General features: G+C 44.3%; 1 protein-coding gene across 2 annotated transcripts in view; it reads left to right on the forward strand.

Annotated features, from left to right (window-relative positions):
- The window catches only part of map4l (microtubule associated protein 4 like), a 108,114-nt gene extending 101,172 nt beyond the window's left edge, over positions 1-6,942 (forward strand). For both annotated transcript variants that reach the window (XM_056421154.1, XM_056421155.1), the window contains one exon: positions 459-6,942. In XM_056421154.1, the coding sequence (XP_056277129.1) occupies positions 459-463 (5 nt within the window). In that variant the 3' untranslated portion in view covers positions 464-6,942. The remainder of the gene's footprint in view (positions 1-458) is intronic.
- The last annotated feature ends 6,285 nt before the right edge of the window (positions 6,943-13,227 follow it).

Raw genomic sequence — 13,227 nt, forward strand, 5'->3', positions numbered from 1 at the left:
CTACAAGCTCCTTAAGATATGATGGAGCGTCACCAATCAAGGCTTTGTAGGTCAGGAGAAGAATTTTAAAAGTGATTCTTGATTTTACTGGGAGCCAGTGCAGAGCAGCTAGTGCAGGAGTGATGTGATCTCTGTTCTTAGTTTTAGTGAGAATACGAGCTGCAGCATTCTGGATCAACTGGAGGGACCGAAGAGACTTATAGAGCAGCCTTATAATAAGGAGTTGCAGTAATCCAGTCTAGAAGTAACGAACGCGTGAACCAATTTGCATCATTTTGATGCAAGGTGTGTCTGATTTTTGAATTTCTGAACCTGTCATCTCAGGTTACGCACCACCTGGCTGTTGAGACTCAGGAGGTTTCCTCCCCCGTCTCAGTGTCACCTTTCTTTCCTTCTCTCATCTGCTTTAACTTTTCCCTTTTCCTTATTTCTCCATTCCATTTCTTTCCCCCCAACAGATTGAGTCCCAGTGACCAGTAGATTTTGGCGGGACACGCATGGCGCTCGCCGACCTGCCAATCGACCGACCGACCAACCAACCCACCACGGCGCCATCACTTCCCTTTGGCCCCGCCCCTTCATCTCGCCCACCGCAGCACCAAACTGACCGATCGCCTCTCTTGTGTTTTCTCTGGGGGGTGGGGGGTGGTTCCGCCTGCCGGCTTCCTGCTACCAACCCCTGACCTTTGACCTCTCAACGGTTGACCTTTTTTTGACCCGCCTACCACAGAGAAGAGCACTTCCTGTTTGTCTGTGTTTCTGTGTGTGGGTTTCCGCCAGCTTCTCGGCTGATAAAATTCCCTTTGCAAGCACTGATTCTGAGACTTAAACCCTAAGATTCACACAATAAACCCACTTCTGTAGTCAATGCTCATAGAAGTGTAGTGAATATAGTCGTAGAATATGTCCACCTACGAGTCTGACACTGTTTAACACTGGGGCTAATCGATGGTTCCTCCTACAGCCAATTCAAAACCACCTAGATCTTCACACCTTGTTAGCAAACCATTTGCCCCCCATCCATCCTTCTGTCCACTTAGCCCCAGTACACACTAACCAGCAGAAGACCTGGCAAGTCTTCTTCAAATCAACACATTCCAGCCACTAGTTATTTCCAAGTCTACAGTATCTACAGCATTGCACGTTGTCACCTCATTGGTAATTATGCAGCCTGCGCATCAAACATCATCTCCCGATACATCTCTTGGTATCGTCGCACCAGTGTGTCTCACCCAGACGTAGTACAACAACACTTCTTTGTCTTCACCGGAAGCAGCAATCAGTGCAGAAGACGGGAGCATATGTGAAGTAAAGAGCACCTAGTACCTATAGAGCACCTAGTATCTCGAGAGAACCGAGTACCTCCAGAGCATCTGGTACCTCCAGAGCATCTAGTACCTCCAGAGCATCTAGTACCTCCAGAGCATCTAGTACCTCGAGAGCACCTAGTATCTCCAGAGCATCTAGTACCTCGAGAGCACCTAGTATCTCGAGAGAACCTAGTAACTTCAGAGCATCTGGTACCTCCAGAGCATCTAGTATCTCGAGAGAACCTAGTACCTCCAGAGCATCTAGTACCTCGAGAGCACCTAGTATCTCGAGAGAACCTAGTACCTCCAGAGCATCTGGTACCTCCAGAGCATCTAGTATCTCGAGAGAACCTAGTACCTCCAGAGCATCTAGTACCTCCGGAGCATCTAGTACCTCGAGAGCACCTAGTATCTCGAGAGAACCTAGTACCTCCAGAGCATCTAGTACCTCCAGAGCATCTAGTACCTCCAGAGCACCTAGTATCTCGAGAGAACCTAGTACCTCCAGAGCATCTAGTACCTCCAGAGCATCTAGTACCTCCAGAGCTTCTAGTACCTCCAGAGTATCTAGTACCTCCAGAGCATCTAGTACCTCCAGAGTATCTAGTACCTCCAGAGCATCTAGTACCTCCAGAGCATCTAGTACACCGAGAGCATCTAGTACCTCCAGAGCATCTAGTACCTCCAGAGCATCTAGTACCTCCAGAGCATCTAGTGCCTAGAGACGATCTGAGACTCTTGGAAACGGATCCAAAGGTGGAGTTCCAAATCGGTGCAGAAAGTCGTTGCAGAAATGGACGTTTGGGATGTCCTGTTTTAAAGATTTCTAGAAAAGATGCATTCAATGACAGAATACAGTACAGACGATAACAGAAGCTGACGGCTTTTTGCCACAATTGTGATTTAGTGCATGAGAATCAGCAAGAGATGGAGCTTCTGTCACCTTGGTTTAAGAAGAATTGAACACAGGTATTTGATCTTGGAGTCGAATGAGTTGAGATCGCAGTATTTAACCTTGAAGGGTCTGATCTCGAAACAGGAGTGTTCAACCCTTGAGGATAAAGTGTTAAACTAGTTCATCTGCGAGCTGCAGCACCTTTTAGTCAACATGAAAGTGTGTCCTGAATACCATCGCGTCACACAGGCCACGCCAGGCCCTGAAATGGAGCCGTATGATTCATCGGTTACACTGGAATTGGCATGATTGGTAATTTCACTGATCTAAGTCTAAGTAAATATATAAAACCGTGTAAAAATTCCCACATTTAGTTCAAGTTAGTGAACTTTGACACGCTGATTTGCTGTTGGGGAGTAAACCACATGACGGAGAGAAAAACCCAGAGAGCTGTTGTGTTGTGAGGCTAGCATGTTTTCAGCTCGCTAGCGTCTTAGCGGTTAGCTAGCTGGCGCCCATTGTTGTCCGACTAGCCCTACAGTCGGTCCCCACGTCACCGGGCTGCTAAAGTCACATACTTCAGGAAGATACGACTTCCTGGTGCGACCGGGCCTGTTTTATTCTGCAACACAATATTTTGTATGGTGATGGACCTGTCACGCGTTGGTTTAGATTAGTCACGTGGTCGTAGCAGAAATCCACAAACCACTGTGGATGTTACAGAAAAACGGACAGAAAAACCTTTATTTAGAAATAAACTCATACGCATATGTCCGACCATTTGCATCCCAAACCTCCCATGTTTCCTTCCGTGCCGCAGTGGACTCTCCTGTGAGCGACCCCAGACACACACACACACACAGACAAGCCACACACAGACAGACACACACACACACAGACAATGCCCTCTCTCTCTCTCGCTCTCGCAAATGTAGTACTTCCTGGTCATGTGGTTCCCCCCTGTGGAGAGGGAAAAGTACAGAACAACCACCTCTTTTGAGTCCTCCCGCTAGCCGGTGGCCCCCCGACCCCCCCACACACACACACACACACATACCGACACACAAGCACAGATGTCTCCAGGAAAGCACACACATGCTTGTTGGTGTGCATGCCCACGCACATGGACACACACACACACACACACATCTAAACAAACAGAAGGTTAGTGGGGTGTGATGGGAGTTTACTTGTAGGACGGAGTGTCAATTAAAAGTGAATATCGTTACATTCATGGCAAGTCTGAAGTTGGCATTTTCTTTGCAACTTTTTGGTGACAGACTAGTTCACTAGAGTCTAGTAGATTGAACTCTGGCTCTAAGCATCCTGAGGCGACGACTGCACGGTAACACAAGGATCAAGTTTCACGTCTCAAGCGTATATATATTTTACTTATTTGTAGTGTGAATAGATTTTTTTTAATTTTGTTGTTGTTGTTGCATTTTGTAGTTTGATTTGTATAGGATAGGTCATAATTATTAAATATGACTTCTGAATTGTTTTACCCCACTGGACAGGAGGGACTGCCCAGCTCCAAAATGCCATGAATGAAGCAATATGTCATCAAAGCAGAACCCAGAAGGAGCTGTGAATACTGCAGCAAGGACCGTGACAATGGTCGCAGTGATGGAGAACATCTTCATCATTCTCCTCAATTAAACTTTAAGCCTGTTTGTATTGTTCGAGGAAATCCCCTAAATTCAGTGCAAAATGCATTTTAGCGAAAAACAACACTGTGATGTGACTTTGGTTTCCAGACCAAAAGCGTGGCGTCATGTCGGCAGGTTAGAATTAGTCATTCTGTGCATGGTGCTCTTTGGAGTGGCGCCGTGTTGGTGGGCTGCTGCCATCGTGGTCAGATGTGTGACGTGTTACTCCTGCATCCATCCTGTAGAGAGCGCTGCTCGGCCTCTAGAACACTGATAGTCTGGCTCTGAGAAACCTCCCATCCCCATTACAGGAGCTTCAGGCCAGTTGCACGCCATTGTCATTGATGGCCACTTGATATATTATCGTATCTGGAAATCACTAAATGCCACCAAAATCCTTTGAAATATGCACAGTTCCACCTTCAAACTCAAAAATAAGTGTTGTGCACTTTAAACACAGTCTCGTTTCATTTCTTGACGTGATATAAAAGTGGCTTTGCTGTGTCTTGGTGAAACATCATCAGCGGTGTTCTGTACATGTCGAGTCTTGGTAGTTAGATGAAGTCATGATAATCAAAGAGCAAGTGATCAAGTAGTGAACGATGAAGACTAGGAAACCACAAGCCCCCTTGAAGCATATTTAAAGTGTCCTAGTCACCATGCCCGTGAGCTGCCTGAACGTAAATAAACGTGTGTGGAAGCGCTGGCGTGAATCTGTCCTCCAGGAATGGAAGAGCAAAAGGGATGGAAGCCCGCTGAGAGGTGTCGACGGCGGTTTGTGCGTTTCAGAAGACGAAGGAGTTGTCGTCTTAATGTGTGTTGGACGCTTCATGTTGGCGTGTGTCGCCGTGTGATGACACATGGGCGCCCTTTGTCTTTGGCTGCGTGGATTCTAGTGGAACGTTGGCCGCGGGGGTCTCACGCTCAACTCTCCTGTCAACGTCCACTGGTTATTGCTTTCTGACCGAGCTACGCGCACACGTTATAGTCGGCTGAACTAAAATACCTTTTGAGAGGACGAGCATCAAAGCTAGCGCTTCCGGATCCTTTCTTCATTCACTAGATCGCATTCCTTTGACAGAAACGGTGCTAAATTCAAAATGTAGAGCATTAAAGTTAATGAAGTCTCATCCAGCGCCCCTCTGTCTCGCCGCGCTGAACTGCTTCTAGCAACTCACGCTACTAGGACCACGATGCTAGCATCACAAGCTTCTAGCAACACGCGCTACTAGCACCACGATTCTAGCAACGCGCGCTGCTAGGAACACGCACTGCTGGAACCACGATGCTAGCATCACGAGCTTCTAGCAACACGCGCTGCTAGGACCACGATGCTAGCATCACAAGCTGCTATTGATAGTGGAGAATGATGCAGATTATATGAATACACTGCTATAAAGTTATTTAAAATCCATTTAAGGTTTGCATATAGTTTGGAATAAGGTGGGATTGAAGTGTTTTGCAGTTTTTCACACTTTCTATGCATCTATCAGCCTCCTAAATTGTGGAATTTGGTCCATTGGGTTACTCCTTTTCTTCGGCGGGAGAAAGCAGACAGGGAACGCGATAGAACAAATGTGACAAAGGGCCCTGGGTATGGCCGCCATCTTAAACCGCTCGGCCGCCATAGCGACGCAGAGACGACGGTCTTCAGTTGTTGCGTAAGAGGATGTAACACAGTTGACTTTGCAGCTTGGACAAAAGGTAATAACCAGATTCACTCTGATGTCTGTTGGGTTCCCCACGTGTCGCCCTAGAACACCACCCTTCCACTAGCATCTCACACGGCCCCCTGTATATAGTCCCCACCATGTTTTTATCACTCCGGAATTAACTCAAATGAATTCAAACGAAAAAAATGAAGAAAAAAAACAAATGTTACTTCTTAACAGGGTGTTTGTGGACGTTGACAGATGAGCTTTGAGGTTCATAAACCTGTTAGCGTCAAGCTTAATCATGGTATTATTATAAGATTGCAAAGCAAAAGAGAGGAAAAGGTTACTTTTAGTTTTTGTTTTAGAGTCTTGCCCCTCCCCCCGCCACCCCCCCCCCCCCCCCGCTAAGAAAAAGGGCTGCTGAAGTCTCAAGAATGTTTTTAAAATTGTATTAAAAGTGCAAGATGTACGAGTACGTGGATGAGGTTGTCTCTGTTCTGTTTTTGGAAGATAGATCACGCTAGGAAATTAAAACGCTTATTTGCCCGGATCCAAAACTCGACGGGCGGGAAGGGAGGCAGCAGGTGTGTGTCGGGTTTCAGAGAAAAACGACAACGGACGAGGAGCACGAAGGAAAGCCGTGTTCCACCGCAGACCCCCCACCCCCCTCCCCCGCTGGACTAACCAGACTCAGTCTTTTGGCATGTGGTAGAATGTAATGTTGTTTATTAGACGGCTCCTATATAGACACCTCGACGTACCTACCAACACGGGAACTGAATTATGGGATGTCTCGGCCCTCCTTATCTTCTCGGCGTCGACAAAAATATATAGGAACATTTCGGAAAAGTTTGGACGATTGATTAAACTTTCTTCTTAGGATGAATCAACAAGTACAGTAAGTCAGGGCCTGTACTGTACCTTTAAGAGTGTACTGTACCTTTAAGAGAGACGGCGAATTGCCTGAAATGCAACCGGGGTTGCATAAGAAACAGGGCGTGTTGGTAGATATGCACGTGGAGCCTCCTCGCTCAGCATCCCAGCATCCCTTACGCGTGACCTTTGCCACCAGGCTAGAGCTCTGTAGACGACACGTATAATATTTATTCTACTTTATTAATGAGATTCATTTTTGGTCTTTTTTGCGGTCCTACCTGCTGTACTCTGGTCAGCACGTCTTCAGTGGCGTGGAGGAGGAGGAGGAGCCAGTGCATATGGGCGCTGTGTTCTTCTCCAGGGCGAGAGCATGAAGACAGCCGACCCCCTGCTGGTCGTTAGAGGCATCTGTCTTGTTAGATAGAGCTCACCCTCCCCTCCCCTCCTTCCATTCTGAATATTTGGTATGAAAGAGATGTTTATTGTGATTTCATTGTTAACCAGTGATGTGAATATTAATCATGAAATAAAAATTAAAAAAGATGAGCAAAAGATCATTCCGTGTCACGGTTGTGTTTTTCATATTCTACTTTATTAACTACTCATATTGTGTGATTCATGTTTGAGTCGTGACCACAGAGGTTGAACCCAGACGGCGCTCCAAGCATAAGCACCTCCATTCTGATTTACACTCAATCCATTGTTTTTGTGTATGCTTTATGACATATTATATTAATTTATTGTTATGACAAACTACATTCAATACGATTCACACTATATGACATTTTTATACTACATTCTTTTTTTACATCAAACAATACTATTGACATTTTTTATGACACTATCATTATTTTTGAGTACATACTTAATTACACATTTTATGACATGCTATATTATTTAATTTTCTAACTATATTAGATTTTTGAATGTCATATATTGTTAGACATACTATACAATTATATTGTTATGACCAAAAACAATATGTTTTATGAAAAACTATATTATTTAACTAACAGTATTACATATTTAGCTTCCTGGACGACACTTTTTCTAAATTAGTTCACCGAAACCTTTCAGTGTTCATATAGGTGTTTATTAAAGTAGCTTATTGTTGTGCAATAACACTGAATATTAGTTCTGATTATGGTAAATTATGAATAAACCTGTACTTTCCACTCAAAGCTCTTTTACACTACATGACATCATTCACCCATTCACACCCATTTATACACTGATGGGCGGGGCTAAGGTTCCACCTGCCAATCAGGAGTCACTAACACTCACACGCCGAAGTCACAGCTACAGGAGGCATCCGGGGTGAAGTGTCTTGCTCATGGGCGCATCGACATGGTCTCTAGAGCCGGGGATCAAACCGCCGATCCACAGTCGCCCTGATACGTCTCTGTCATGAAGCTTTCTAATAAACCATAGGAACATGCTACTGTGACTGAACGCTGTTCTGATTTTTTTTTTTTTATATAACGTTTTATTTGGCATTTTCCAAAAACAGATTATTCCTTGACATCGAGAACAAAAATATATATATATCTACAACAAAATAAAATCAGCACACATCCAAATCCATCCATATCCACATAAACACCCGCAAAGATTCCCACCCATCCCCTCCCACATGTTTATACCCTCCAAGAGTAGAACCCAATGAGCCGTTCTGATTTTAATGATCATTTGAATGAAAGACTCAATTATCCAATTATATTATTATATTATATATATCCATAAATCCTACTCAGTAATAATCTATTGTAGCCACTACTCCTTATTAAAGCAGTCAACAGAAGAGACAGTGGGTCAGCCGTGTGTGTTGGGTTCACCGACGACCTTTAAATAACCCAGACGTGTGCTGAAGGCACTCGGCTCACGTCCCCTTCAGGTTCCAAGACCTTTTGTTGAGCCTCTGTAGAGACGAAGAGGACTCGACACAGTGTCATCATCATCATCATCATCATCATCTTTGCCCTTTACTTATTAATGACTTGTGTATTCCACCTTTAGTCTCATAGAGATCAACAAATGACTCGATGTCATCCGTGATGTCCTCCGCCAGCCCTGATGTGTCATTGACCCTGGCCTCACGATAAGGTCTCTGTCCTCCCTCCAGTGGACATGCACAAGGTCGGTGTGTTTCCCATCATGCAATAGTTCTGAACCTCTTTACAGAGCCTCTATCTATTCCACACACTCAGGCCTCCTCCAAAGGTCCCATTCCCAGCTGTCCTGAGTCCTAGCACCTTGTGTGCTCACACAAGGGAAGGTGTGAGGCACCTTCAGTCTGAAACCTGAGGAGGTCGCTATTGTTAGCCTGCTCGTTGATGACTGAGGCTCCCTTGAGGAGGTGCTGAGTATGGGACGGGCCTCCCTCCATGGGTCCTTCCCTCCATGGGTCCTTCCCTCCTTGGGTCCTTCCCTCCATGGGTCCTTCCCTCCTTGGGTCCTTCCCTCCGTGGGTCCTTCCCTCCGTGGGTCCTTCCCTCCATGGGTCCTTCCCTCCATGGGTCCTTCCCTCCTTGGGTCCTTCCCTCCATGGGTCCTTCCCTCCTTGGGTCCTTCCCTCCGTGGGTCCTTCCCTCCGTGGGTCCTTCCCTCCGTGGGTCCTTCCCTCCATGGGTCCTTCCCTCCATGGGTCCTTCCCTCCATGGGTCCTTCCCTCCGTGTCTCCGTGTTTTGCCTCCTCCAGTCGGACTGTGAGGTCGTGGTGGCTCCTGGAGATCGGCTGATGACCACGGGAACGCCGAGGGAGCAGAGCGGGTAGGCTGCATCATTCATTCATAGACTGGTCATTGTGGGAAATGTGACCTATATGCATGTTGTGCTCATATGATATTGTTCATGAAATCTTAAAACATTTGAAAATATAGTATAGTATAGATACAAATAAAAAAAGTACTTTCCTTTATGAGCCCCATTATAGGGATTCATTACTAGAATATATTCTTATATACTTACGTATAGTTTACTGCAACGTATTTAAGTAATGAGCTGATATGTAGAAATATCAGTTAATCTGTAATAATAATGCATGTTTGAAGTGCCTTTGGTCACAGTGTCATATTTCATGCTGCTCTTTTTTAAACAATCATGGGCTTTTATTGTGAAAACCAAAGTTGAGGATGAGACATATAGGAGTATAACAGGCACATCGTGTCTGTTGTGTTCACGTCAGCGACGGATATGTCGTTATGACTATGTGGCAGTGTGAATCTTGCTGTGGATGTAAATACTTTCTATATTTATATAATAACCCATTTAGCACAACACTGTTTAATAGCCCCGGCTGGCTGTGGTCACATGTTGGACCCCCTATTGGTTATTATCAGAGGATTAGTGATACTTAATGCTAAGAATAAGACAATAATATATCCATAACCATTCACTGTATTTTTAATGCACAACGATTACTAATTTAAATACATATTTGTGGCGTAGTGCATTTAGTTAATGTTATTTATCCAACATAACTGTCCATACAACTCATGAACATGAAGCCATTCTCAAGCTGTTTTGATCAATTCCTGAACCCATTAACCTATTGATCACCTTTTTCTGGAGGCATTCATTTGTAATTGCTATGATTAATTGGTATATTGAAGATGAACCCGGTCATAATGCATCAGGCCGAGTTAGAGCATCTATTGACACTTCCACTCAAAACTGTGGAGAAGATAACAACCATTTACTCAAGAAAAGATCCAAATGTGTGATCTTGTTGTATATATCTTTTTATATCATTATATATACTGTATATATGTATATGTATTTCCAGTATATATATTCATATGTATATATATTTATATATTTTTATTTTATTTATTTATTTATATATATGTATTTTCTGTATATATATATGTATTTTCAGGATATATATTCATATGTATATTTATATATATATATATTTATATATATATATGTATTTTCAGTATATATATTCATATGTATATATATTTATATATATATACTTTTTATTATTAAATATATATATGTATGTTCAGTATTTATATATATACATATATATACATATATATGTATATATGAATATATATCCCAGTTAACTTAAGTGGCACCAGTATTAAGTACTAATATATGGTTTACATATTTCACAAAAAATACACCAAGGCCCAGTTTGAGATGATTATGTACTTTTATGCTTATAGAGAAACTATTATTAAGACGCAGAAACACAGATTCATTCCATGAGCTTCTCTCCCCGTCGTGTTCTTTCTGAAAGAAGAAAAATAACAAGTTTAAATGTTATTTAAGAATACACATTATACATTGTGAAACTTCCTAAATGTTGTAGATTCACTGTCCTACATATTAGTTAGAAGGTTATGTTACACAATGTAGTGGGTGGCATTAATGGGTTCTGGTAGAAATACAGTATCCTGACCTCTGACCCCACATCACAGCTCTTGGCACGGAGCTGGTTGAGACTCGGCGAGATTATTGTTGGCCTGTTCCTCCTTTTTTTTAACAATAATAAAAACATTAATAAAAACATTTCTGTAAATGTGCCAAAGATAGCCAAGAATTTGTCGTCCCGAGTCCCGATCTGTAGTCGCTGTAGAATATAAACACAATATCACATGTCTGCACTCATAACTTACCTTTTATTAAACATTAATGTGTAACATTGAAGTTATTTTGTGCCACATTGCCCACCACATGTCTGCATGAGTTACAAATGAGCCACATGTGAATTCATACGGCCCTCTTCTGTCTGGATACAAAGAAACAAAGAAAAACAACTCTCTCTCTCTCTCTCTCTCTCTCTCTCCCTCCCTCTACCTCTCTCTCTCTCTCTCTCTCTCTCCCTCCCTCTACCTCTCTCTCTCTCTCTCTCTCTCTCCCTCCCTCTACCTCTCTCTCCTCTCTCTTGTCTGTCTCCTCTCCTCTCTCGCCTCTCCCTCCTCTCCTCTCTCTCTCCCTCTCTCCTCCTCTCTCTCTCTCTCTCCTCCCTCCTCTCTCTCTCCTCCCTCCCTCTCTCCTCTCTCTCTCCTCCCTCCCTCCCTCATCTCTCTCTCTCTCCCCTCCCTCTCTCTCTCTCTCTCCCCCTCTCTCCCTCCCTCCCTCCATCTCTCTCTCTCCCTCCCTCTCCCTCTATCTCTCTCCCTCCCTCCCTCTCCCTCTCTCTCTCCCTCCCTCTCTCCCTCTCCCTCCTCTCCCTCCCTCTCTCTCTCCCTCCCTCCTCTCCTCTCTCTCTCCCTCTCTCCCTCTCCTCTCTCTCCTCCCTCCTCCTCCTCTCCCCTCTCTCTCCTCTCTCTCCTCCCTCTCCCTCTCTCCTCTCCTCTCTCTCTCTCCCTCTCTCTCCCTCTCCTCTCTCCCTCTCTCCTCCTCTCCTCCCTCCCCTCTCTCTCTCTCCCTCCTCTCCTCCTCTCTCCTCTCTCTCCTCCTCTCCTCTCTCTCCCCCCTCCCCCTCTCTCTCTCTCTCTCTCCTCCCCCCCCTCTCTCTCCCTCCCTCTCTCTCTCTCTCTCTCTCTCCCTCCTCTCCCTCTCCTCTCCTCCTCTCTCTCTCTCTCTCTCCTGTCTCTCTCTCCTCTCCCTCTCCTCTCTCTCTCTCCTCCCTCTCTCTCTCTCTCCTCCCTCTCTCTCTCTCTCCTCCTCTCCTCTCTCTCTCTCTCCCTCCATCCTCTCTCTCTCTCTCTCCCTCCATCTCTCTCTCTCTCCCTCCATCCTCTCTCTCTCTCTCTCCCTCCATCTCTCTCTCTCCCCCCTCTCTCTCTCTCTCTCTCCCTCTCCTCTCTCCTCTTTCTCTCTCCTCTCCTCTTCCTCTCCCTCTCTCCTCCCTTCCCTCTCTCCTCTCCTCTCTCTCTCTCTCTCCCTCTCCCTCTCTCTCTCCCTCCTTCTCCCTCTCTCCATCTCTCTCTCTCCCTCCCTCTCCCTCTATCTCTCTCCCTCTCCCTCTCCCTCTCTCTCTCCCTCCCTTTCCCCTCTCTCCCTCCCTCCCCCCTGTGGTACGCTGCAGCTGTTGCAGAGTGAGCTCTAAGCTCAGGACTTATCCCTCATCAGTTCCACTCCCTCCGGGGCTCAGTCCCTCTGTCCTTGTGTCCTTGTGTCCTTGAGGCCTCCAGGACAAAGATAAACTGTGAATTCGTCCTCTGTCACGGAGGACGAGCGCGACAGCTGTATCCCCCTCTTTGGGCACGGATATTATATATATATATATATATATATACACTGCCGTTCAAAAGTTTGGGGTCATCCAGACAATTTCGTGTCTTCCATGAAAACTCACTTTTATTTATCAAATGAATTGAAAATTGAATAGAAAATATAGTCAAGACATTGACAAGGTTAGAAATAATGATTAATATTTGAAGTATTCATTTTGTTCTTCAAACTTAAAGCTCAAAGGAAGGCCAGTTGTATAGCTTATATCACCAGCATAACTGTTTTCAGCTGTGCTAACATAATTGCACAAGGGTTTTCTAATCAGATATTAGTCTTCTAAGGCGATTAGCAAACACAATGTACCATTAGAACACTGGAGTGATCGTTGATTGAAATGGGCCTCTATACACCTATGGAGATATTTCATTAGAAACCAGACGTTTCCACCTAGAATAGTCATTTACCACATTAACAAGAATATTGTGATGAAGTTCTTTATTTCTGTAAAATGCAATTAAAAATGTGTAATGAATCAGAATGCATGACATTTTTTTTTTTAATTACAACAAAAAAATAAGGCTTTTATATTCTAATGTATAGAGTGTATTTTTGATTAATGTTATCTTTATTGAAAAAACAGTGCTTTTCTTTGAAAAATAAAGACATTTCTAAGTGACCCCAAACTTTTGAACGGTAGTGTATATATGAGGTAT

Source organism: Pseudoliparis swirei, chromosome 8 (assembly GCF_029220125.1).
Source record: "Pseudoliparis swirei isolate HS2019 ecotype Mariana Trench chromosome 8, NWPU_hadal_v1, whole genome shotgun sequence".
Classification (NCBI taxonomy): Eukaryota; Metazoa; Chordata; class Actinopteri; order Perciformes; family Liparidae; genus Pseudoliparis; species Pseudoliparis swirei.